General features: G+C 38.1%; 2 protein-coding genes across 2 annotated transcripts; both read right to left on the bottom strand.

The window, feature by feature from the left end:
- Positions 1-1,170: 1,170 nt before the first annotated feature.
- On the bottom strand, positions 1,171-2,825 carry LOC142178279 (uncharacterized). Its single transcript, XM_075247609.1, has 3 exons — positions 2,205-2,825; positions 1,826-2,099; positions 1,171-1,673 (listed from the first exon to the last, which is right to left on the bottom strand). Exons 1-3 carry the CDS (start codon positions 2,823-2,825, stop codon positions 1,171-1,173), a joined length of 1,398 nt encoding a protein of 465 aa, XP_075103710.1.
- A 2,985-nt stretch (positions 2,826-5,810) lies between these two features.
- LOC107759873 (two-component response regulator-like APRR7) lies at positions 5,811-15,381 on the bottom strand. Its single transcript, XM_016577881.2, has 9 exons — positions 15,122-15,381; positions 14,262-14,727; positions 12,798-12,959; positions 12,557-12,690; positions 12,115-12,276; positions 11,340-11,523; positions 10,853-11,249; positions 9,930-10,725; positions 5,811-6,619 (listed from the first exon to the last, which is right to left on the bottom strand). Exons 2-9 carry the CDS (start codon positions 14,581-14,583, stop codon positions 6,605-6,607), a joined length of 2,172 nt encoding a protein of 723 aa, XP_016433367.1. The 5' UTR covers positions 14,584-14,727; positions 15,122-15,381; the 3' UTR covers positions 5,811-6,604.
- Between the last annotated feature and the right edge of the window lie 12,032 nt (positions 15,382-27,413).

The raw sequence follows: 27,413 nt of genomic DNA, 5'->3' as shown, positions 1-27,413 counted from the left end.
CCACTCAACTGAGTCATAAGCCTTCTTCATACCTATTTTCATCATGCATCTAGGAGAAACACCTTTTCTACCATACCCTTTAACTAACTCATGACTAAGTATTATGTTGTCAAGTATCAATCTACCAGAAACAAAAGCTGATTGACTTTTATCCACCAACCCATCCATCACTCCTTGTAATCTATTAGTTAGGACCTTAGATATAAGCTTGTAAAGTAGTGTGCAACATGATATTGGCCTGTACTCAGTAATTTTAGAAGGATTTTTTACCTTAGGTACAAGTGTTACAGTTGTACAATTTATAGGCTGGTACATAGTTGAACTTGAGAAGAACTCCATTACTGCATCTGTAATTGTGTCTTCTACTATATGCCAAGCTTTCTTGAAGAATAAAGCATTGAAACCATCACACCCATGGGCTTTGTTGTCACTTATGCCTTTTAGAGCATGATATATCTCCTCCTTTGATACCTCTACTATCAGTTGCACTTGTTGCACTCTATTCACCATAGGACCATCTCTCATGATAGCTGGATTAATAGCAGGCAACTCATTTGCTAAGGAACCTAATAGTTGTTGGTAGAACCATGTCACTTCCTCCTCAATTCCCTACCTTGTTTGCACTGTATCCCCATTACACTTTATTAATCTTTTGATCTTGTTCTGACTGTATCTGTTTTTCATACTTGTAAAGAAATATGTTGTATTGGCATCACCTAGCTTTAACCATTTTACTCTTGACTTCTGCCTCATAATACTTTCCTCCTCCCCTAACCATTTCTCCAACTATACTTTCATTTCTTTTTCATCAGCTATTAGGGCCTCAGATTGACCAGGATCCTTCATTTGTTCTTTCAAAGCAATTAGTCTTTGCCTACATACCTTGATCCGATCACCAAAGGCATTATACTTATTATTGTTTAACACCTTCATAGCCTGCTTCACTCTTTTTAGTTTCTGCCAGACATTCCTCATATTGTTTTGTTCCTGTGGCCTCTCCTATGCTTTACTTACTATCTTTATAAACTCATCATGTTCAACTAGATGATTTAGAAATTTGAATGGCTTAGGACTACAATCTTCATCCTCCTCCAGTGCTATACTCAGTGGGGAATGGTCAGAATAATGTGGATCCATAATCCATACCTCTAAGTGTGGCATGGACAACATCTATTCAGCATTAATCAAAGCTTTGTCAATCTTGATATAAGTGTGTCTATTTGTCCATGTAAAGCTCCTTCCACTAGTTTTCATTTCTGTCAATCCAATGCTTTCAATAAACTCATTGAAGTCTTTGACCTCCAGCTCGTGCACAGGATTACCAATTGGTCTATCTTCCCCTAATCTAATGGCATTATAATCCCCCATTATCAACCATGGCCCTTGCTGTATAGAGTGTAATCTTGTCAGTTCACCCCACAGACTTCTTCTATCTTCCAAACTATGCAATCCATATACAGTTGTAAAAGTGAACCTCATATCCAATCTCCTAACATAAACTGAAGTGTGTATAATTTGAGAAGTTCTACACAACTCTATGCAGTCTATTTCACTTGAATCCCATAGCAACCATATTCTTCCTCTACTACTATATTCATAGTTGTCTAAGCATGCCCATCCAGGTGTAATTTTTCTTATAATTTGCATAGCCTTCTGTTCTTTTATTTTATGCTCTAATAATGCAATCATATGTACTTTATTACTTCGAATGAACCACTTCACCTATTTTTGTCTAGGGGATTTATTTAAGCCCCTTATGTTCCAAGTTACTAGCTTCATACAGGTATGAAAAGGGGTTGCATAGTCCCTTCCTGCCCATTATTACCTCGCTGTCTACTTGTTCCTTCCTCCATTTGTCTTGGCATTGCTAGCTGCAGTTTAGACTCTGTGAGAAGATTAAAACCATTAAGCACATTGACTGCATTAACTGGTTGCCGCTCTCTGCTTCTAGCTGCTGACTTTCCTATAACAGTCTGCCACACTTGTTCTTTATTTCCTTTCAGTGCTCCTATACCAGCACTAGCAACCAATGTACTAGTGCTAGCATTTCCTTCAATATTAGGCTCTATCAACTTCGATTGCTCCTCAACAACAATTTCCTGCACTTTGGGTACAGGTTTAGGTTGTCATTCATGTTTCTGCTTTGCATTCTTAGCCTTCAGTTTTGGTCCTAGCTGCTCATCTACTCTGCATTTGTGGCCAACTTGCATACATTTAGTATAGAACTCAGGGACCCAATCATATGCTATTTCCTGAATAAACTCCCTCCCATTTGGATCAGTCACCTTGATGGACCTAGGCAACTCTTTAGTAATATCCATTTCCACCAATACTCTTGCATAGGAGATCCTATCAACTTGAGTAGTACAAGCATCAACATATAGAGGGATTCTCAAACCACTACTTATCCTACTTAGTGACCTATTTCCCCAGCAATTCAAAAGCAAATTAGGATATTTGACCCACACTAGTATAGTTTGAAGCACCTCTTTATTGAAGTCAAAATCAGCAGACCACATTTTGACAATGATAGGCTTGTTATTCAACATGTGAGGTCCTGAATACATCACTTCATCCCTATCTTCAATAGAATTGAAACGAACCACAAAATATCCATCATTGTGAAAATACACCTTAGGCTTTGCTACAAAGTTCCATACTGAAGCAATGTACCTTTCCATGGCACCTATTGTTGGACTTCCTCCAACAACATACAGAATTAACGCTTGCTTCCACTTCTGAGTCTCCTTCTTAATTTCTTCCTTGCAGAGTTCCACAATCAGCTCACCATTTTTTATAGTTGGTGCAATAAAACTCAGATCCATACCTTTTGCTGTAAACTTCGATCCCACGAATAGATTTGCCCACTATTTCTGCCCTTTATCAGCCTCTATAGAAGGCAAATTCACTTGAGCTTGAGTTATCTCTGTTGTAGTCCCTTTCCTTTTCCCCCCCCAGTTCACCAGTAATTGGTACAGAACTCTTACCAGTTGTCACATTTTTGCTTACATTAGGGCTTGCATGTATCATCGGACCATTAACAACTACTTTACCACTATGATTACCCTTATCCAGTGGAGTTTTCATACCTTCCTTCGTGGTTGACAATGGCGGCCACTATTTCATTGGAGCTTCCCCTTGATCTCTAACCATATTGCTCTCATTCCTCATAATTGGAGTGTTTGTTCCTGCGTAATCAGTTACTTGGCTCGTGGTTGCAATTCTCTTCGATCGTCCCCTCCCCATGGCAGTTGGCGTACGTTAGCACATGCACTCTAACGTGCGCTGAATGACACATAATAGTTTAACTGAAAAAAAGTTGATAGTTTAGCGGGGTTTTTAAGCCTGTTTGGCCATGAATTTCTTTTACTTTTTTTTTGAAAAAAATTCACTTTTGAAATTTTCGAAATTCATGTTTGGGCATAAAATTTTTAATTTTCACTTAAAAATAAATTTAAATTTTTTGCGAAAAACTCCAAAAATTTATTTTTCAAAATATTCACTCTAGATCACTCAAAAAAATAATTCTAAATTATATTTATGTACAAACACAACTTTAATTTTCAAATACCATTTATATGTTATTTTACAATTATTATGTACAAACGCGCGCCAAGTATTATAGTAGTAACTCTTTTATAAAAGCACAGGCCACTTGCGTTTTTTCTCGAAAACCCAATTATTCGACCTCTAACCAAATCCCTCGGCCGCCGAAGCAAAAAGCAGAATGAGAGACTATGATTATTCCGATGAAGAGAGTACTGACGACGAGCGAAAGAAGACGAAAAAGAGGAGAATTACTGAAGAAGAAATCACATTATATATAGCTAAGAAAGCACAGAAGAAGGCAATGAAAGTCGCGACAAAAGCTGAAAGTACAGAAAGTTTGCGGTTACTCTAACGATTCAAATCCATTCGGAGATTCAAATCTGAACGAGAAATTCGTGTGGAAGAAGAAAATCGAACGAGACGTAGTCACACTTGGCGTGCCGCTCGATACCTTCTCGATGAAGGCAGAGAAGCATAGGCAGAGAGAACAAATGGCCGAAATCGAAAAGGTGAAAAAAAGGAGAGAAGAACGAGCAATGGAAAAAGCCCAACGGGAAGAGGAACTACAGTTGTTAGCTAGAGAACGGGCCCGGGCCGAGTTTCAGGACTGGGAGAAGAAAGAAGAAGAGTTTCATTTCGATCAGAGTAAAGTTCGGACCGAAATTTGCCTCCGTCAAGGCCGTGTTAAGCCCATTTGATGTACTTATAAAGCAGTTAGAAGAAATAGATGAACCTTCTTATGTGGTGTTTCAAGGATTAGGTATAAAAGAAATGGAGGAACTTGAAGAGGATATAAAATTGCATATACATTTAGATAGGGAAACACAACACCTATGCATATACAGTATTGGGAAGGGCTTTTGGTGGTGTGTATTGATTCATTGCCATTTGTCAGCATATCGCCATATACATTACTTGGTGGGTAGCAAGTAAACACATGGAACTTAGGGAGATATATATGACACATCCCTGAAACTTTAGAACCTTAAATCTCATTTAAGGTATTCCGCGATCTTTTATCTTTTTAATTTAGTTCAAAATAAGTGTTTATTTATATTATCAAAAAAAAATTAATTTTATTTTATAAAATTTATCCTTATTTACATATTCCAACGTGTCAAGTTAATAATTAATTAAGATTAATTTAATAAATATATTTTTTTTTCTAGAAATTCGTATTTTCTTAATAAGTGTATCAAAGGTAAAATGGTGACTTAGTGGAAAGGAGGAAGTATTGATTATTAATTATCAACATGCAATGTCCATTGAATTAAATTAATTGCTCCGATATTTTTAAATTTGTCTTTTCTTTCTCTTCTTTTTTCTTACAATGGCTTCGTCTTTATTTTGTGCTTAGTTATCCAGAAGGGGAAAAAAAGCACCGGCATGGTTAATTCTTTTAATTGGAATCAATATTGACGATCCATTCACTAGATTGCCGACGATCAATTTAATACAACTGAATGGTGACGGTCATAATAGGGAGCAAAATCGAAGGAAAAGACAAAAAGAGAATAGAAATACTACTCCCTCCGCTTCAATTTGTGTGGTAATTGACATATAAGAAAGAATTTTGTTTGAAGCTTGTGATTTCAAATATGGTATGAAATTTTTTGCGAAATGAAAAAGTCTAAAGTTAAACTATCTTCACATATAGAATTTGTCGCTTTTAGGAACAGACTAATAGAACAACGGGTAGTAATTTGTGGAAATGGTCGAATAGCCATAATTAGGCATCAAGCACATGGGTGATAAAATCAAAACTAGACTAGTAGCTCAAAGCACAAGCAATTTACGTAAAAGGTTGCTCCCTTTTTGCATTATTGTAGTCAACTATCTATAGTAGAAAGGATACGATGAGTTTGGGATAAGATGGCTCTGCAGGAAAAGGGAGACAAAACAAACAGAATATGGAAGCTAATCAAATGGGTGATTACCTTCTTGGTAAATACCGACCAACAAAAGACGAGAAAAAGATAAGCATGAGGAATAACCAAACACCATTTACCTTGTTTTGTACATGAGGTCAGATGGAACCCACATGCTCAACTTTTCTTCTTTCTTCGGTAGTATTTTGCTGATTTGTGTAGGAAGAAATAAGCTTCAAGCCTTCAAATAGCAACCATGTAACATGAGATACTAAAACATTTCATGGCAAAGAATGGTTCATACCAATTCGCTGAAGAGATCCAATTGTTGCTGGAATCCAAAATGCTAAACAGAGCGGAATCCGAGCGTCAGAATGTCATACACACAAATCGATCAAAAACAGAATCAAACCATATATATTTTGTTCATTAAACACAGATGAAGAGTGACAAGTTGTTATTATAGAAGGCAACAGCAGCCCCCCCCCCCCCCCAAATAACAAGTCACGATTACTGGCACAGTGAATATCTGCCAGGAATAAATGGTTAAATCTGACTATATGTTTTACATGACCAGATCCTCACAGTACAAGACACTATTATGAACAATAAAACTTAATGCATGCAGGATCAGGAAGTACGACTCAATCATCATTCTGCAGTATTACTTGGGTTGTTTAGCTCTGACTGCCGCAGAAAATATCCTCGATACAGTTCTGCTATCCTCTTTCTGTTTGGTACCGAATCAAAAGATACAATTCAAGGAAGAAAAGATTACTGCGACTACGCTATCCTGGCACAAATGTATGGTTTAGCCATTTGACTTCAGCAAAATAGCAGAAAATGAAGAACTTCATGATTGTTGCATGCAATTTGCCAGATAGCTTTTAGGTCTACAGCTCATGTTCTCTTTTGAGGTCACCTTATTCCTTCTAAAATTCAACTCCCTAAGCATATAAGGCACTCCTATCAGTTTCTGAATGTCGGCATGCAAGATACAGCAGGAAGATTACTGAAACTGGAAATATGTGTGTTCCTCACAATCAACTGTATGATGCAGAGAGGTAGTAGACCAGCTTCAACTAGTTAGGATCACTTGACTTTGAAGCAGAAAAATCAGTTCTCTTACAATTTGCTCAAGAGGTTCATACATGATGCTTCAAGTACTGCCTATCTGAATTTAAAAATTACAGTCCATTTCCCTGCAAAAGTAACAGTTTGATCCACGATGTTAGTTATCAGTTTATAACTTAGATAAAAGAACATAGAAGTGTCATTTGACATACATACTCAGCTCATTTCATACTCAAAAGAATCAAACACCAACAAAAACAACTATACCTCAGTCCCAAACAAGTCGAGGTCAGCAATATGAATCCTCATTTCTTTCTATAAGCTCTACTCAAATCATCATCATTACCAAAATAAAGTAAAAATAAATAAATAAATAAATAAATAAATGTATATAATAATAATAATAATAATGATAACAACAACTGAAATCCTCAAGTCTAAAACCTATTCCCAACTAGTAGGTATCAACTATACATATTTTTCTTTCTATTGTGCCCTATCTTTAGTTAAGCCTGCATTGATTCCAAGGATTTGAAGGTCTTTCGAGATAGCTTCCTTCCTTATGATTTTAGGTCTACCCCGTCCCCTTTTAACACCTTCCCTCACTACAGTTTCACACCTAGGGACCGGTGTATCTATAGGTCGACGCAGGACAAGACCAAACCATCTCAAGCAACATTCTCTCATTTTTATCCTCAATGCATGCTACTTGCACCTTCTGGCGAATGTGGTCATTTCTAATCTTATCTAATCTTGTATGACCGCAATCCCACTTAGCGTTCGCATTTCTGCAACACTAGTTTGGCGGATATGTTGGACTTTAGCAGCCAATATTCACTACCATATAACATAGCCGGTCTTATAGCTATTCTACGGTACTTACCTTTCACTTTGGTAGGCATCCTTTTATCACTTAACACCCCGGTAGTACTTCTACATTTCAACCATGGAATCACACATGCATAAGAAATTTTCATCCATCCATAACTATTTTAAAATGTCCTCCAAATTGGCATCTCGTTCTTTTGGAATCTTTTGAGGATCCAAAAGCCGCTGAAAACTTTTAAACTATATTGCTAAAGTTAACTGTCACTTGCACGTCAAAGTTCCAAGAAGCCTATCCCTCCGGGAATCACATAATCAACTCCCTTTCCTTCTTTTACTACTTCTGATGTGTCTTTGTATTTTGGATTCAGAAAAACCTGATACTGTTGGCAGGTAAGCAGGTTAAAAGGAAAAAGTTTCTACTGTTACTCCTTCCATCTCAATTTTTTTAAGCATCTTTGACCAGACAATTTAAAAACGGAAGATTTCCGACACGTAAGCTAGATATACATAAAATATGAAAAGTACTCTTGTAGCAAACGACTTATTTTTGATTCCGTGGGACCTTCAACAAGTCACGTCAATGCAGCATGGAAAAGGTAAATTGTCAGCTTTTTAATATAGAAAGGTGTCAATTAAGAGCGCGAAGCAAACTGGAACCAGGGGAATATACAGAGCCATTTATTCATCAAAGAGGCACAAATATAAGTAAATTTGGAACTAATATTAGAGCATATGAAGAATAAACAGTGACTATACATACCTTTTACATGATATAGCCTCTGCAATCATTTAAGGATTGGTATATTCTTCCCACTATGAGTAGAAACTTTTGCAGAAATTAATGGACTTAAATAAAAGTAACTCGACTTAAGTTTTGTTTGCAGCCTCTAATTCTAGAATATTACTATAAGCCAATGGTTTTATCCGGTTGCCAAAAGCAGCAAACGAAGAGCTCCTTTTTTAGTGCTTTAAGCCTTTAACCCAACTATGTGGAGACTTGGATCTAGACATGGCTTTGCCTGATTTGACAACAGTTTACTATTCGGATCAATGGGACTCAATACGTTGCACTGCATCATATTCTTTAAAAATAGCTAATGCATGCTTCTTTTGTGAAATAACAGTATCATTTCTCCATTAGGTGACCTCAAACCAGGAAAGTATTTTAGATTTCCTAAATACTTGGTTTGAAAATGACTGGTTTGATATCTTTTTTAACTGGATTTTCTCATAGTCATTGGCTAAAATGGTTATGCCATCTACATATAACACCAAATAAACACATTGACCAGGTATGACAATAGTATACTGACTGATCTGCTTCCTTATGAATAAAAATTGCACTTTAACCATCAATTTATTTTAAATTGATCCAAAAGTTTCCACTTCCATCAAGATAAATTAAATTTTCAGCTCTTGCCTAATTTATTTCATGTCAATCTACTTGTGACACCTAATTTTATGTGGAGGGAGTACTACTTGTTAGAAAACTACAACAGATACTATCATTTACCAACGAATTAATTTAAGGGAGTCATGGTCATAAGATGACGATGAAATTGCAGAATTATACTATTATATCACGCTGTGTCTGTGTGCAATGGACTAGAGTAGAAATTAACTCTAAAGCATAAGAAATGAACTTGGCTGCCTTCCGGATCTTTTGGATTACCCATGATCTAAAACAGGGTGAGGTTTTCTCTACAAAGATGTACATCAGCATGCGAGGGCTATTTCAAAAAATGGAATGGAGAAGATTAGTGTGTAATAATCAGGGGATGCCCAAATGGACATTTATTCTCATCCTAGCACTGCATGGGAAGCTACCTACTAAAAATAGACTAGCTAAGTGGGGAGTAGTCACTGACAAAATCTGTCCTCTGTGCAACATAGAAGAAAAAAAGTATATCCCATCTATTCTTTGAGTGTAATGTGTCTGTAAACATCTGGAATAGAATACTAATGTGGCAAGAAATTCAGAGGGTGGCAAGAAATTCAGAGGGTGGCAGGGCATTGGCAAAAGAAATCAGATGGGCTGTGGCAAATGCTAGATGAAAGTCTGTCGCAGCTGAAGTATATCAAATGTCTCTAGCAGGGTGCACATATCAATATATGGAAGGAAATAAATTATAGGTGCTTCCAACACAAGCAGCGAGACAGTGATGTAGTGACAAGGCAATTGATCCAGGATATCTTTTAGAGGGGAAGTATGAAGAATCAGTTGAACTTCTATCCTTAGAACTTATATGTGTAACAAGCAATAGCGACTAGGAGGGGAAAAGAGGGGTGCAAGTTGTCTGCAGATGTTAGTTAGCTAAACTCTGGGACCTGTTTGTTCAGAGTTAGCCCATTTTATGTTTTTTTCTACACCTTGAGCTGTACATATTTACGTTTTGGTTAGTAAAATTCTTTATTTACCAAAAAAAATAAAATGAATGGCTGTTGAGATTTTATGTGTCTTATAAAAGTGAATTAGGAGACTCTCAGTGTAATATGCTGATGCCAAAGGTACTTCAGCACAAAGATTCACAAGAAAAGTAGGAATAGGATAGGTCACTGATGAAAGCAAGATTAGGATAGATAAGCTACAAATGGTATGTTCCAATATACCTTTTTCTTAAAGCTTCTTTCTTTCTTATTCTGATGAAATTTGGTCAAGGCTGCTGCTTTCGCAAGTTTAGAAGGATCTATCGTACTTCCACAACCACTGCCACTGGCATCACCACTTCTATTTTTGCCAGCTAATCCATTATCACTTTCCCCATTTGTGCCTCCAGCATTTATAGCCGTGCAGCTTCCATCATGCGCATTGCTTCCGTGGTTACTACCAGAAGCACTTCTGTTCAAACTCTGATATTCAGGGTTCCCTTCACAAGGCCTAGCTAGAATATTGGACGAAGTGCAACTTGGTCCACCCACAGCCAGTTTTTTCAATGAGCAATCAACATGGTTGGAAGTGCAATGCTGATCCAGGTCGTTGACATGATGATATCGGTGGTGCTGATGAGGGTGCTGAATTAGGATGTCAGTGTGAGAGCCTTGCTGAGCAAGATTGGCTGTGGCTTGCATGTTACAAGGCTTAACTTGTGGTCCTTGCTGAGGGGAGATTCTGAAGTCAATTTTTACAGGCTTGAAAGCTGACGATGGTTGCAAACCATTAATTGTCGATGTTGCTTCTGACTTATCTCTAGAAAGGAATAGTTCCTTAGAAAGTTTATTAGTAGTGGATCCCAGATCTATGTTATTGCCAATTCCATTTGAGGTCGGATGTTGTAATTTCTTATTTGTATGAGTTGGAATATCACATACCAACTCTTTCTTGGCAACTTCTTGGCTATTATCAATTAAAGAACTACTTAGGGTGATCCCATGAGGAGTCCTAGTAGGGTTTGAGGACGAATTATACCTGCAAAATGGCCCACCCACAGAGCAAAAGGTAAATTGCTGAAAGTTACCCATCCAACAAAGGAAGTCAGCAGTAGCTCTGATAAAATAGTTTAGAAAGCATAAACTAGTAACTATTGTCTCCAAACCTTGAGAAAGCTGAAAGATCTGATCTTCTCAAAACATTGCGATCATCTTGAGCAGCTTTTCCTGGTTCTTTTGGTCCTCTTAGCCTTTTCAAACTTAGCTCAAGAACTGGCTGTTTAGATTCATTAATGGATGCATTATTGATTTCTAATACAGCTTTGTTCAGCTCTCTGCTGTCACTCCGAGGATGAGTCGTCTCAGCAGTCACATCATGATATTCAGTGGATGGACAATTACCATCTAGATTTGCCTGGTGTTTATCCATCTTAAAACTGCTTGCATTGGAATCTATTTCCAGCAGACTCTTCTGTTTCGCACTAACAAGTTTGAATGGAATCTGAATTGCATTTTCAGATTGTGACTTCTGATTTCTAGGTATGCCTATGAGGTAGGGTTTTCCTTTTGCAATGAAACACATGATAGATACATTTCAGTCAACCAAGAGAAGCTAGAACCAAAGAGGAGAAAAAGATGAGTAATAATCATTACCAGGTTTTTCTTCTCCTTCTTGGCATTTTCTTTTGGCGTTTATGTCTGCGCTCCTGTTAGCAGCGATTTCTGCATTTGAATGAAGAACCTGTGCACAAGTGCTGTCTGAACACTCTGGTAACATATTCTGTGGAGGCACTGCCTGAGAGCTATCAACTTCAACAGCTTGCTTTATCCAGGAACTCTGCATCATAAAAATTTCAGACTCGGGAAAAAATATTATTCAAATCATTATGTACTTCTATTGGTCATTAATCATTGGAATTTTAATGCTTAACGGGGATACCATTATAGAACTATTATGTTGAACCGTAATGATAATGTGACTAAGGAAAAACACAATAAATTTTGGAGTTTTTACTTCTTTCCTTTCTGTAAGAAACTTATATAAGCACTGGTTTCAATTGCTGGGACATCTAAAATTATCTTAACTCACAATGGACTAACCAATGCACTCTTAACTCAAATGAAGTCTTATATTTCTACCTCGTTTATTTTCTGCAGAAATTAGTGTTCTAATTTCTAAATGTGTCAATATACTGTCTCAGACTCTCGTCTACATGTACTAATCAGTAGAACATTCCGAAGAAAAAAAAAGGAAATCACCTCAATTATCTAATGCTTCAAATAAATATGAAAGAGGAGTCCTAGCCCATTTTGGAGACTGTTGCTATCATTTGTTATTTTCTGCATATGAATAAATGACAAATAAGCTAAAAGGCAGATTTTGCACAATGTTCTTTTATTTTTAGTGAAGTCAACCAAATGGCAGTACCTGTGTGCCACTACCATCATCACTGCCGTTACCAGCATTTAGGTCGTCGCTCCCATTATCTTCCCCGCCATTGCTACCACTGTTGTTTTCAGACTTCTCACTGCTTTTTGATTTTATAGATTTTTGGGTTTGAGTACCGCTTTCGCTCCCGCTTCCACTAGACTGAGAAAATGAAACCAAATCAATCACATTAGTACACCAAAATACTGGGAAGGCTAGCTTTAAAAGGTGAGTACAGACTACAGAAATGGCATATTACACACAACTAAAGAAACAGCCAATAACTAGAAAAACAGCCCACTGAACAAATTAGCAGAGACTAATCTCCATAACTAACACTAACTGATTATTTAGGTATGTTGATGGACATCAATGCATCATCCATTCATTTTACACCAAGAAGCTTACAAGAAAAATGATATTGAGAGTAATGGTGTCTCACACTGTGGCATCTTCTCCACACATGCTGCCACAAGTTCTTAAGCTCATTCTTCCGTATAGGTTTTACCAGGAAGTCAACTGCACCTTTTGACAAACACTTGAAGACTAAACCCATTGAATCGTGAGATGACATCACTACACATAGCCCTCATCAGGTGTTAATAGTATCAATTCAAAATTAAACATGGTATAGTAAGAGTTTTACAATAGAAGAATTGGCCAAACTAGCAGGGGTTACTTACTGATCACAGGAATAGTCTTGCGTGTGTAGTGGCTCATGATTTTGCATAGAAGGCCTAAGCCTGACAAACAAGGCATTACAACCTCTGTTAACACTAGATCAATATGATTGGTCAGGTTTTCCAGTATCTTCCAAGCTTGCAATCCATTGGCTGCTTCTATAACTGCAAATAACAAAGGTTTATGAGATGATAATAAAGAATACAAAAGTGGTAAGAGAGCAACCACACAAAAGATATTTACAACAAATACAACAGATACTACTCATGCATTTAAAGTGTAATAAAAAGGGAAAAGCATAGAGAACGAATTAGGTTCCTCTGACCAAATATCACACAAAATGAAACTTAAAACATCATATTAAGTTGAAGTGATATATTTTTCAGTATGAAAATCATGAAAGATTTCTGCTGCCAGTATATAGCTTCATCCACAAGATTCACAAATTTAGATACCAATTAGATGACCACAACCCATTTATATTTTAATTTAGAATGGAACTAAGTTGCTAGATCAGGAGAAGGATTTCAGCAGCTCTTCAGTTGCAGTTGGCTGCCCTTCAAGTAACTCTAGTTACATGGTATAGTAACTCTACTTACATGATATAGAACATGGTTAGCAGCATCTGAGACAAGCATAAAGAACTATTTAATACTAACAATTTTTTTTAAAAGCAATATTAAATTGATGTTCTGAGGGGAAAAAAAACCCCACATGCATTAAGTTATACAAATATTTGAGATCTTTCTCTTTGAGTCATTCTGAAGTAGAAGAGGGGTAAGATCCTTGCAGAATCGCAACTATTCATTTCATTCGTTACTGGATTTCTCTTTGAAAGCCTTTGTCCGTGTCTTTTCATCTAAATCAGAAATTTAAGATGATTTTTCAACTTGATTGATATGATTTTTACTCCATATATTCCACTAAATTATAGCAGTTATTTCAATTCCTTTGTTACAATAGTTGTTTTTGTTGCATTACACATGCATTTTTTTATTTTTTCTTCATTAGTGCTTTCCTTTATTAAAGCAATACTTTAATTCTGCTTCGCAATTAAAGCCCCAAAAGACTTCAGCTTTAAACTACTCTGATATCCATCAGGTTGACAAACAATGGCAACCCATTATGCAACTCAAGTTTAGCATCTAGTGATAAAACATGCAAACAAATATACTGCAAATGATACCTCAATATCCTTGTTTAAGTACCCAATATTATAAGCAATATCCGATTGGTCGCAAATAGTCATAACCAGAAATTAAAACAAACTCAGATGTAAAATCTCGCTAATCTTTCAGCCAGTTGTATTTGAATATTGCAAGATAGAGTTGAAAGGATAAAAGGAAAGCTATGCAGATACAAGAACAACCTAAGTTTTTTTAAAAAAAAATCCAATTTTAACTATTTGCTAACATTGCATCAAGCTAAAACTCAAACTTGACAATAGTAAATAACACAGAACTAACCTTCATAATTGCAATTTCGAAGTAAAGCAGAGACGACATGTCGTGTAGAATCATCATTCTCCACCAGCAGCACTTTAATGGAGGTGACATGAAGAAATTGTTCCCAACAAACTACCGACCCTTGACTCTGTTGCTGTTGTTGCAATTTCAAACCACCTTGAGCTTGCAATGTGTTCCCTCTCACATCTATTCTATCACTATTGGTTGTATTAGTGTTAATCTTATTATCCTGAACTACATTTAGCCTCTCATGTGAAATCCCATCTCCAATAACCTTGTCCTCATCTGGCATTTCTCTTTCTTCATCACCAACTATTGTCATTGAAACACTCCCTGTGAACCAGATCCAAAAATACTAATGCAAAGGAAGATGTGGTACCGGCATAATCTCTCATAAATCCTTGTCAGCTAAAACAAACTGTGCATTGCTTCTTCATCAAGAACCCAAATTCTTCATAACACAAACCTTCTCAAACCCATTCCACATTAGAAATGTTAGACGATTAATCGAATAATCGAGGTAAAAACACAAGGTAAATTTCTTCTCATCAGCCTAAGCCATTACCATAGTAGGCAGAGCTACCGAGTACCTAGGTAGCAGGTACCCGGCGGAATAGACAGAAGTGCGCACAAACTGACCCGGACACTACTGTCATAAATATACGATCAATTGAATAACAAAATCAATAATATTGAAATACTACTTTATAATTACACACCAAACCCTAGTACTAACCAGCACAGAGACTAATACTAAGCATATGATACAATTGCATAGCAGAAAGACAGATACCAAAAACAAAAATAGACATACAGCTACAATATATACTTGAATTTGATGATAATTAATAGAGACGCACCTTCTGAGGTCATCGAGAAAGCAGTTAAAGAGATTGCTTTTTCAATCGAAATTCCGTTAAACCCAGCAAAAAATAGAGCAACTGAGTCATGATAACTGATTTGGAGAGAAAATTAGTAATTATATCATAATGAATTTTACAGAAAATTAAGGAACAGATATAGAAATGAATTGCTTTATCGAGTAAAAACAAGAAGGGGTTTCTAACTATTTTTCTCACAGGGAGATTTTGGTTGTGCGAAGAAACACTTTACTATATCCACGGAAAGTTAATTATGAGGTAATAATAAGAAACTTGGAAGTTGGGACGAATCGAAGCGGATGACGTGGACAAAATGTAGGCCCCATAGTATCCACGTAGGATGAGATATGCCACGTCAGTCAGTATACTGAGGAGAATCAAAAGAAGGGAGATCGAGGGCTTGGGCCGAATCAGGACATATTTGAAGGACTGACACGTGGCAACTGCTGAGTATTTTTCGGTATTTTTCGACTTAAGAGACAAACGTCGACGTCAAGTGGGTTGCACAGTTTCAGTTTGCCTTACCATGCCTACAAAGAAATGAAAAGACGGTTCTGACGGCGTTAGATTTTCGTCAAGTTACATAAATACCCTTTGAGAAACCATGTGGTTAGGCAGAAATATCTAAAAGTGAATATCTGCACGGGCAACTTTTGGTTTGTAATGTGCGTACACACATTTTGGTATACACCATTCTTTCAATTAATCTCAGCCGTCGAATCATTTATCATGTCACCATCAAGTTTTCACAATAACGTCAAATTCTGCCAAATTGACAAACAATTACTATTATTCAACGTGCGTCATTTAGGTGTAGAATGTCACCTAACACTAGTACTCTATCATTAAATTTGTATGACTAATTTTTCACCTAAAGCTTTCATGTTACATTTAATAACATCAAAAAGAATTTCATGAATTATTCAAAATCACATGTTTTTATATGTACTTTTGATTCACGTTACAATCTTTTTAAAAAAAAAAAAATTGTGTCCACTTAAAATAATTATTTAAATAAAAATGGAAAGAATTCTTTCTTATAATACTGTAGACAATAAATTTGCGTCAGGAAAATAATCAAGACTGAAAAATATTGCAACAATCGTAGTATTTTATTTCAAATTTCTAAGTGTACAATCTCTATGAATCCTCTGATTCTTCTTTCCAATAGTAAATAAATCCAAGGGCCTTTGAGCTTGATCTTGAATCTAAATTTGTTTTCAGGAACGATGATCTTGAATTCAACTAGCACGAACTTTAATTTGAACTCGTACTCCTTGAATCTTGACTTGTTCTTCGTTCTTGAGCTTGAATTTGATTTCTTGAACTTGAACTTGATTGCTTGAAGCTTGAAACTTGTAGAGAAATTTGCGGGGTTTGATCCATGAGCTCTTTCTTGCTTCTTGTTATAACTTCTGGTGTCTTTTCTGGGTTAAGAAGACCTTATTTATAATTGTGGGAGGGAAGAGTTATGATAAGAACAGACTCTTTCCGACCAATCAAATTGAAATATGACATGGCCGCAATTTGATTGGCCAGAACATGTCACTTGCACATGTGGCGCGATTTCATTGGCCTTTTAATGTGACTTGGCATGCCTTGTCATTTTGACACGTGGCATGATCCTATTGGTTCTTCTGCTTGACTTGGCGTACCACGCCATATGACACGTGTCACCAAACTGAGCCTCTAGGAAGATGACATCTTGGGCTTAATGAAGTGGGCTCATCACTTTAGCCCAATGGATTAAGACTTATTTTTTTAATCCATATATATGGATTATATAATTAAATCAATTATATTAGCCCATAATATTTGTTTGGATCAATATATATTGAATTTAAAATATAGTCCAAATTATTTTATCGATTTAGATTCGATAAAATTTAAATGTTTACAAATGCTCCTACTTCAAAATTTCTCTAAATATCAACTTATCAAGGACGAGGCTTGAAGTACGGTGTTTAAAAGAATGAGCAACTCGCACGTCCCTTGTCATAGAGATGAAAAGCTATAAATTCTCAAGCTTTTCAAATTAAACCGTTTTTTCAGTGTATAACCCATGCCAAGACCTTAATTTAAATCAACTAATTCATGTGAGCAAATAGCAAAATCAGAGATAAGCTCATATAAGACAAAATAATGCATGGAAACTCTATGTGCTTTCATTTGCAAAGAACTGAGCAACTCAATATGAAAAGATTTGTGAGTAGTTTCCGCATTAATGTTGGACGCGTCGACGACTGCTTTTTCCCCCAGCCTTTACGTGGTTTAAACAAGGAAGCTATTTGATTCCTTGTTGAAGTCAGCCACTCACGCCTAATCCATGTTGGGGACAAACTATAGTTGCCGCCTTAGCACCGATCCCATATCGACAAAAGGATCTTCAACGTCACCTTTCACCACTTATATAAAGTCGCCTGCTCATGTTTATTGAGCATAAACCCGCAGCATTCTCAAAGTCGATCTTACTTCAGACTTCTAACCTTTAGGAAGCCTACGCAAAGGTAATTTTTTTTCGCTTTAATTCTTTTGGGTTTTCTGTTCTTTTTTTTAGGTCGAACGAGAAGAATTTGTTCTTGTTTAATAAGATAGTCCATGCATTGGAGAAATTACTATCATGGTCCAATTATCGGAGAAATTACTTTCAATATGACTCGACTATCGGAGAGATTACTCTCAATGTGGCTTGACTATCGGAGAGATTACTCTCAATGTGGCTTGACTATCGGAGAGATTACTCTCAATGTGGCGCGACTATCGGAGAGATTACTCTCAAAATGACCCGACTATCGGAGAGATTACTCTCAAAATGACCCGACTATCGGAGAGATTACTCTCAATGTGGCTTGACTATCGGAGAGATTACTCTCAATGTGCCCCGACTATCAGAGAGATTACTCTCAATGTGCCTCGACTATCGGAGAGATTACTCTCAATGTGGCTTGACCATCGGAGAGATTACTCCCAACGTGCCTCGACTATCGGAGAGATTACTCTCAATGTGGCTCGACTATCGAAGAGATTACTCTCAAAATGACCCGACTATCGAAGAAATTACTCTCAAGAGACTTACATGTCCACCTTAAGATTGGAAAATATAATTTTCTTTTAAGGACAAACCCACGAAGAGGCCAACTTAAGATGCAAAGGGACTTATATGTCCACCTTAAGATTGGAAAGTTATAGTTTCCTTTTAAGGAAAAAACCCACGAAGAGGCCAACTTAAGGTGCAAAGGGACTTATATGTCCACCTTAAGATTGGAAAGTTATAGTTTCCTTTTAAGGACAAATCAACGAAGAAGCCAACTTAAGGTGCAAAGGGACTTATATGTCCACCTTTAGATTGGAAAGTTATAGTTTTCTTTTAAGGACAAACCCACGAAGAGGCTAACTTAAGGTGCAAAGAGACTTATATGTCCACCTTAAGATTGGAAAGGTATAGTTTCCTTTTAAGGACAAACCCACGAAGAGGCCAACTTAAGGTGCAAAGGGACTTATATGTCCACCTTAAGATTGGAAAATTATAAAGCTTCAACTTGAAGACTTCGTGGACTTGACGACATTGACTTGAATATTTGGAAACTTTGAAGATTTGACGGACTTTGCAGACTTCAACTTGAAGAGTGGCGAACGTGAAGACTTCAACTTGAAGATCGACGGACTTGAAGATCTCAACTGGGAGACTTCAACTTGAAGACCGACGGACTTGAAGACTTCAACTTGGAGACTTTGAGGGTTTAAACATTTCAACTTGAAGAGCAGCAAACTTGAAGACCGGAGGACTTAAAGATTTGGTGAACATGAAGACATAGTAAATCCGTAAACTTCAGTGCAAATACTTGGTAGCCTCCTAAAAGACTATAATCGCCCTATTGAAGATACTGGTTTATCATGAAAGCTTGCCCCCTCTAAGTCATATGAGATCCAAAGTTCAAAAGAAGAATGAAACTCCAGCCTGATTTTCAAGTGTTGTTTGAATGAATTACTTCCATCATACTTCATTTGGACAACGACTAGGGCAATATGTATCTTTTGAACTGATGCGACTAAACTCAGAATGAGACTCTAAGCTGCATACGTACTTCGGTGAAGAGGATCAAGTCATACTGCTATTCAGAATGGGTGATTTTTATTATTATTATTTTTATTTTTTATGTCCTAACTTTTGCCTAGGCCACCCCTTTTGAGGTTTTCAACCTAGCGGACTTTTTTTTATATGTCCTAACTTTTGCCTAGGCCATCTCTTTCGAGGTTTTCAACCTAACAGACTTTTTTTTTTGGTGGTGGGTCGTATACAGTTTAGACTCATGCGGGCCAGGAGTGTAGAAACATGCAGTTTAGGCTCATGCGTCAAGGAGCGTTGCAACTTCAAGGATAATACTTCTTCAAAAACTTGCCATTGATAGGGCCGATTCTCATGCCATCTGCACCAACTAGCTTGTAAGCCCCACTTGAATAAGCTTCTTGTACTACATATGGCCCATCTCATTTTGAAGTGAACCTCCCTATAGGTTTATGGGAAGTAATTATGGGTCTTCGTACGGCAAGGACTTGATCCCCTACTTGAAAGGATCTCGGGCGAACTCTTTTATTGAAGGCGCGAGACAATCGAGCTTGATAACATTCAAGACTCTGTTGGGATTCCAACCTCTTCTCATCAAGATCCTCCAACTCTGCTAATCGAAGTCGAGCATTTTCTTCATCAGTGATCCCTTCTTGAATAGCCATTCGTAATGAAGGTATTTGACGCCCGAGTGGCAAGACGGCTTCGACTCCATAAACGAGTGAATAAGGAGTCGTTTGTGTTGGCGTGCGGTGAGTCATCATATATGGCCATAGATATTCTTCCATATGGTCATTCCAATCTCGTTTGGATTTGGATACGACTTTCTTTAACAAGTTGCATAAAGTTTTGTTGAATGCCTCAGCTAGACCATTGGCGGCAGCATTGTACATCGAAGAGTTACGTTGCTTGAAGCCAAAGAGATCACAAATCTTGTTCATCAGAAGGTTGAGGAGTCGGGTGCAACACTTCAAAAGGTTGATGAATAAAATTCGCATGGAATTGACAAGCCTTGCATCTTCGAACGTAGTCCAAGCAATATTTTACCATCGTTGGCCAATAATATCCCATCATTTTTATATGGAAGTGGAGCTTTGGTCCAGACTGATGTGACCTACATACCCCATAATGTGCCTCTTGCAAAGCTTGGAGTGCTTCTTTTTCTTCCCCTAAGCATCACAAGAGTACTCCCTCGAATTACCTTCTGTATAGAGTATCTTTGTAGTAAAGGAAGCGAGGTGCACGACGACGGATTTCAGTCCTTCTCCTTGGATTTTTCGAAAGTATCCCATAGCATAAGTAGTCGATAATGAGTTGTTGCCATTCTTCTTTCTCAACTTCAGAAACAGCGACAAGATGCTTGAGTTTATTTTCTTCACCTTCAGCCTCATTTGGCGGCGGTACTACCCATTTTTGGCAGACAGTAACTTGTGCTTGATCAGGCAGAGTTAACGACAAAGTTAGGGCAGCTAAAGCAACAGCCTTCTTATTTTCTTTCCTTGGCACATGCTGAATAGTCACATCACCGAGCCACCTCATTAATTTTTTAGCGTAATCATGATATGGGCGTAGTTCAGGCTTCTTGACCTCGTAACTACGTAGAAGCTGATTGACCACTAACTGAGAGTCACCAAAGACTTGCAATTGCAACCGCTTCATTTCGACAGCCATTTCAAGCCCAAGTATTAGTGCTTGATACTCAGCAACGTTGTTAGATCTGAGTTGCGTCAACGTAAAAGAGTAGGGTAGAACTTCACCTTGAGAAGTGAAAAATACTACACCAGCACCAGCTCCTCCGGGTTGTGCAGCACCATCAAAGTACATCTTCCATGGAGGCTGAACTTCAATAACCATTGCGTCCTCATCAGGTAGTTCGTCAGTTAGCTCCCAACCATTAGGTATAGGGTGATCTGCCAAGAAGTCCGCTAACGCTTGTCCTTTTATAGCCTTTTGAGGGATGTATACGATTTCAAATTGTTGAAACTGGAGGTACCACCTTGCTAGTCGCTCACTAAGGATAGGTTTGACATCACGAACTTGATGGGATTTGTACTAGAAACCAAACGAACAACATGAGCTTGAAAGTAGTGCTTCAACTTTTGGATTACGAAGACTAGCGCCAAACATAACTTTTCAATTGGCGAATAATTCAGCTCATTTGGTGTCATCATCCTGCTCAAGTAGTAAAGGGGGTTTTCTTTCCCTTCACTATTTTCTTGGGCCAACAACACTCCAACAGACCTTTCTTATGTTGAAATGTATGATATCAACGGCTTTCCAAGTATAGGGACTGCCAAAACTGGAGGCTTCATCAAGCAGGATTTAATGTTCTCAAAGGCATTGCTACACGCTTGGTCCCATTTTAAAGGGACACCTTTCTTCATAAGGCGATTGAATGGTTGGCACCTCCCATCTAGGTTTGAGATGAATCTCCTAAGGTACGCTAACTTTCCTTGCAGACTTTTCAATTCGTGAATATGCCGAGGCTCAGGCATTTTCAAAATGGTATCCACTTTGGCTTGATCAATTTTGATCCCTCTATGTCGGACAATAAAATCAAGGAACTTTCCAGAAGTAACTCCAAAGGCACATTTCAATGGATTCATCCTAAGTTGGTACCTCCGGAGCAACTCGAACACCATTCTCAAGTCTTTCAAGTGGTCGCTCTTCTCTCTTGATTTTACCACCAAGTCGTCAACATAGCATTCGATATTCTTGTGAAGAAAATCATCAAAAATATTCTGCATATCCCTTTAGTAAGTAGCACCATCGTTCTTCAAGCCAAAAGGCATTACCTTGTAGCAATAAATGCCCCTGGGGTATGGAATGTAGTAAGCTCTTCATCTTTTAGCGCCATGCGAATTTGGTTATAACCTGACGAACCATCCATAAACGACATTGCCTCATACCAGTAGTAGCATCGATCATCAGCTCTGGAATAGGAAGCGGGAATTCATCTTTGGGACACGCATTGTTGAGATCCCTGAAGTCGGCGCACACTCGAATCTGGCCATTCTTCTTCCTTACAGGGACAATACTTGAAACCCATGTTGGGTATTTAACTTCACGAATAAAGCCAGTTTCGATGAGTTTGTTAACTTCGGTTTCAATCAAGGGAACTAAGTGCAGCCTAAAGCGCCTTTGGGCTTGTTTAACAGGGCGAGCATCATTCTTGACGACAAGGTGATGGACTGCTACTTTCGGGTCCAAGCCAGGAATCTCTTTGTAGCTCCAAGCAAAGACATTCCTAAACTCCTCGAGTAACTCAATATAAGTGTTTTCTTCATCAACTTCTAGTAAAGAACTTAGGTAGGTGGGTCTTGGTTCTTCATCGGTGCCAAGGTTAACTTCTTTTAAGGCATCAACTGTAGTCTTCAATCCTTCTTCAAGTTCAGGTGGAGCATCTTCTGCATCTTCATCTTCTTGAGAGTACCCATCGTTAAAGGATATGTGATAATACGGTGAAACATTCTCCAATTTTGCATTATCCTCCATTGAAGATGGAACACCATTCTCGCCTTGTACAGTAACATGATACGAAGAACCCACACTTTCTTCATCTTCGTCGTGTTCCTTAGTGTAGACCACATTATATGGCTTTACCTTCAGTACTTCTTTGCATGAAACCACAAGTTTTGTTTGTCGCCTCATTCTAGAAGGAACCAAACTTTGGAAATCCTTAGAGATCTTCTAAATTTTGGGCGAAGCGGGTGTTCTTGTATTTCGCTAATTTCTCTAGAACTTATTCCCCTTCTTTAATGGACCCAATCTCTCAAATACGGAAGTTCTCACAATTGATTTTTCCAAGTCGATCAAAGACAGAAGGCTTGTTAGAAGCGGCAGATTCATCTTCTACAGTGATATAATTGTTGCTCGCCCTTCTTATAGAGATGCGCACTGGTGACAGTTGCTTGTATCCCAAACATTCACGTGGTTGTCTCGTTGCAGCTTCTGATGGTAGTTTCCCTAACTTTGATAGCTCATTAGTATTGTATCCAACTTTTATAAATAGCCTGTAAGCATTAGGATCAAAACCTTCATCTGTTCGCTTTATAGGGAGTGCCACATTTTGCAAACAATTTTGGGTCACAAACCCTGTAAGCGGTATTGAGAACGACTTTACTACCTCAATTCATTTGACCGGAAGAGTTAACCCATTAGCATGTTAGTTTGGAGATTAGATGATTCACCTCCATCTTTCTTCTTTTTAGGGACGTATTAAACCGGATGAGTTACTTTCTTATCGTGAGACACAATGTTCCCTTTATGAGACTTATTTTGTTTAGGGTGTACATTCTCAGCAACAACTTTGGTTTTGTCGGCAACCACCTCAGCTCTCTTAGCCGTGGACTCGTCATCCTTGTCATTCATGACATCATCAGCTTTTAGCTCATTTACAATGCGGTTCTTCAAGTAGAACTTTGCATCGACAAAGTGTGACTCAGCCTCGGTGAATGGCTCGTCATTAGCAATTATCTTCTTCTCGACTTCACCTTCGTAGTATTTCAAACATTGATGGTAGGTAGATGGAACCACTTTATTCTCATGTATCCAAAGCCTTCCAAGCAAGATGTTGTATGAAGTCTTTGCATCGATCACATGCAGCCATGCACTTGATTGCATATCTTCAATGGTGATTCCCAGCCTGATCGCGCCTATGGCTCTTTGTCCCCCCCCTTCTGGTTGAATCCTTGGATCATCACACGACTTTCTAAGAGTTCGTTCATGGGAACACCATGTTCTTTCACAGTGCGAATTGGCAAAATATTCACTGAGGATCCTTCATCAACCAAAATTTGATTTACCCTTTCATCACTCATATAGCCAATAAGGTACAATGGGAGGTTATGAAGAGTGTCACCTAGCAGAAAATCGTCATTTGTGAACATGACTTTTTTCTCACAAGCAATTAACTTCTTGAGGAGTGGACTCGATGAGATTTTTCGAAGATAGTGCCAACGGTAGGTCATCACTCTTTTCTTCCCCTTCGTCAGCATGGCAACAGGAGGCATCAATACCCCCATGGAAAATCTTCGTGTGGAACCAACATGGCAAAAAATCCTCCAAGGTCACTGGATGTAGTGGCTTTTGAGGGTGGTGCACCTCCACTTTTGCTTTCTTTAAATGCTTATTGGATTCCATCTTCTCGGTCTTTTCACCATTATTTTCCTTGTTGGTTGTTCCATTGATCCTTTTCTTGGGCTCCTTTTGTGGTGCCTACGACGAGTCACCAACGTCCAACCTTCATCATTCTTTGATTGATCGTCTTCAACTTTGTTGTTCTCCAGTAATTCTTCATCTTTACTTTCCTTAAAATTACATAATTCATCTGGACTGAATGAGCCAAATGTGATAGAGACTTGGTTTACACTTGCTTTCTCATCTTCAAGCACGATCTTCTTTTCACGAGCTGAGTCCATAACTTTGTCCTTGAAGACAAAACACTTCTCTAGATGATGGCTCACAAGTCAATGATATTTGTAGTAATTTGGGTCATCAGTTTTACCAGCTTCATTTGGCCGCTTCTTCTCCGGAATCTCAATGAGATTTAACTCGAGGAGTTCTTCGAAAATGGCTGGCACATCAGAATCCAAAAATGGGCACTCTTTCTCTTGCATTTCTTTTATAGTCAACTTTCCACTTGGCTTATTTTGAAACGAAGTGGATTTCATACTTTGCTTCTTGCTCACCTTCGTCGTGAACTTCACAGGTGATGTGTTGACATTCATAGCTTCGTTGTTTTCAGATCTTGGTACAAACTTGCTCTATTTTCTGACTTATTGCTTTTCGTTCCCTTTGCGAGGTTCATAAATGGGCAGCCTTTCATTTCCAGCGGAGGCCATGCTCAATTCCATGTCATGGGTACGAGTTGCAAGTTCTTCAAATGTTCTAGGCTTAATACTTTGCAAGATGTAGCGCAATCCCCAATACATGCCTTGGATGCACATCTCTATGCCAGAAGCTTCACTAAGCATGTCTTTACAGTTGAGGCTTGCGTTCCTCCAACGATTGATAAAGTCGATAACTGGTTCACCCTTCCGTTGACGAGTATTTGTGTGTTCCACCATGCTCACAGTGCGCCTTGTACTATAAAAGCGATTGAGGAACTCTTGCTCTAGTTGATCCCAGCTATCAATAGATCCCGCCTCAAGGTCTGTATACCAATCAAAAGCATTTCCTTTTAGCGAGCGGACAAACTGTTTGACAAGGTAATCTCCATAAGTCCCAGCGTTGTTGCATGTCTCAACGAAGTGCGCCACATGTTGCTTTGGATTGCCTTTACCATCAAACTGTTGAAACTTTGGAGGTTGATAGCCAGCAGGCATCTTCAACATATCGATCCTTGCAGTGTACGACTTTGCGTATGTGAGGGAGGACTTGGTAGCAACTTCATATTTATTCTTAATAGTTCATTCAATGAACTCCTTCGGTTGATCGATGGGAATCATCCCTTTAGATGAGACAGGTATAGCCTTAGCGGATGCTACTCGTATCGGGGGAGAATCAATCTCTGGAACTTCTGGGGACTTGCCAGGTGCATGGGTGGATTCTTCTTCCATCAAGATTCCCACCCTGTCTGTTAGCTTGTCAATTCTAGCATCTTGATTTTGCATGCACTTGGTCAAGCCAGCGATTGTTTCTGTCAAGTTCGCCAACTACTCTTCCACAGATGAAGTGTTTGTCACCATAGCTTGTATGATTGTTGTATATGATGGGTAGTAGCATGGATTGTCACACAGATTGATTCTCGAATGTCTCACGCTACACGGTGTAAGTGGGGAGGATCCATCACTTGAAGCATCATCATCTTCCTTCACAGTCGAGTTCTTGGATCCGGGGAGGTCAAGCAGAGCAAGAGTTTTCTTGATCTTTTCAATAACATCGCTTCCTCCTTCGGGTACGTTTGTGGAATATCTTGCTCCTTTTGAGAATGAAGATCCGAAAATAGGGGTTGATGCGGACGACACTTGGGGTGCTTGTTGTCCTAACGAGCTTGCTTTGCTCCTCGTAACTGGTCTAAAGCTCCCAAAGGTAACATCGAGGATGCTTTCCACATCAGCATAGAACCTGGAATTAGCAGCCTTGGTGGAAGTTGAACTGGAGTTGATTTTCTTTGAAGCCATTTCAATGTTCTTGAACTTTGGTGATTTGAAAAGTTGAGATGAGAGGTAGAGATTGTCCCACTGGGCGTGCCAGAATTTGTAGACAATAAATTTGCGTCAGGAAAATAATCGAGACTGAAAAATATTGCAATAATCATAATATTTTATTTCAAATATTTGAGTATACAATCTCTATGAATCCTCTGATTCTTCTTTCCAATAGTAAATAAATTCAAGGGCCTTTGAGCTTAATCTTGAATCTATATTTGTTTTCACGAACGATGATCTTGAATTCAACTAGAACGAACTTTGATTTGAACTCGTACTCCTTGAATCTTGACTTGTTCTTCGTTCTTGAGCTTGAAGTTCTTCGTTCTTGAGCTTGAACTTGATTTCTTGAACTTGAACTTGATTGCTTGAAGCTTGAAACTTGTAGAGAAATTTACGGCGTTTGATCCACAAGCTCTTTCTTGCTTCTTGTTATAACTTCTGGTGTCTTTTCTGGGTTATGAAGAACCCTATTTATAATTGTGGGAGGGAAGAGTTATGATAAGCACAAACTCTTTCTGACCAATCAAATTGAAGTGTGACATGGCCGTAATTTGATTGGCTAGAACATGTCACTTGCACATGTGGCGCGATTTCATTGGCCTTTTAATGTGACTTGGCATGCCTTGTCATTTTGACACGTGGCATGATCCTATTGGCTCTTCTGCTTGACTTGGCGTACCACGTCATATGACACGTGGCACCGAACTGGGCTTCTAGGAAGATGACATCATGGGCTTAATGAAGTGGGCTCATCACTTTAGCCCAACTAAATGGGTTAAGCCCAATGGATTAAGACTTATTTTTTTAATCCATATATATTGGATTATATAATTAATTCAATTATATTATCCCATAATATTTGTTTGAACCAATATATCTTGAATTTAAAATATAGTCCAAATTATTTTATCGATTTAGATTCGATAAAATTTAAATGCTTACAAATACATCTCCCGAAAAATTTACGAACATTTTTTACCTAAAAAGTCAAGTGTGTGTGTGTGTGTATATATATATATATATTTTTTTTTTTATGCCCTCCTTTTGGAGT

The sequence above is a fragment of the Nicotiana tabacum genome, chromosome 24 (genome assembly GCF_000715075.1).
Source record: "Nicotiana tabacum cultivar K326 chromosome 24, ASM71507v2, whole genome shotgun sequence".
Taxonomy (NCBI): domain Eukaryota; kingdom Viridiplantae; phylum Streptophyta; class Magnoliopsida; order Solanales; family Solanaceae; genus Nicotiana; species Nicotiana tabacum.
The sequence above is the reverse complement of the archived record's forward strand: the minus strand, read 5'-3'. Positions and strand labels throughout refer to the sequence as shown.

Coding starts and splice junctions, on each gene's coding strand:
- LOC142178279 (XM_075247609.1), bottom strand. CDS start 2,825: ATGGATCTGAGTTTTATTGCACCAACTATAAAAAATGGTGAGCTGATT. Junction 2,100..2,204: donor TCTATACTAAATGTATGCAA/GTTGGCCACAAA, acceptor CCCAAAGTGCAG/GAAATTGTTGTTGAGGAGCA. Junction 1,674..1,825: donor AGGAACAAGTAGACAGCGAG/GTAATAATGGGC, acceptor TTGCATTATTAG/AGCATAAAATAAAAGAACAG.
- LOC107759873 (XM_016577881.2), bottom strand. CDS start 14,583: ATGACAATAGTTGGTGATGAAGAAAGAGAAATGCCAGATGAGGACAAG. Junction 12,960..14,261: donor TCGAAATTGCAATTATGAAG/GTTAGTTCTGTG, acceptor TGTTATTTGCAG/TTATAGAAGCAGCCAATGGA. Junction 10,726..10,852: donor GATCTTTCAGCTTTCTCAAG/GTTTGGAGACAA, acceptor GCCATTTTGCAG/GTATAATTCGTCCTCAAACC.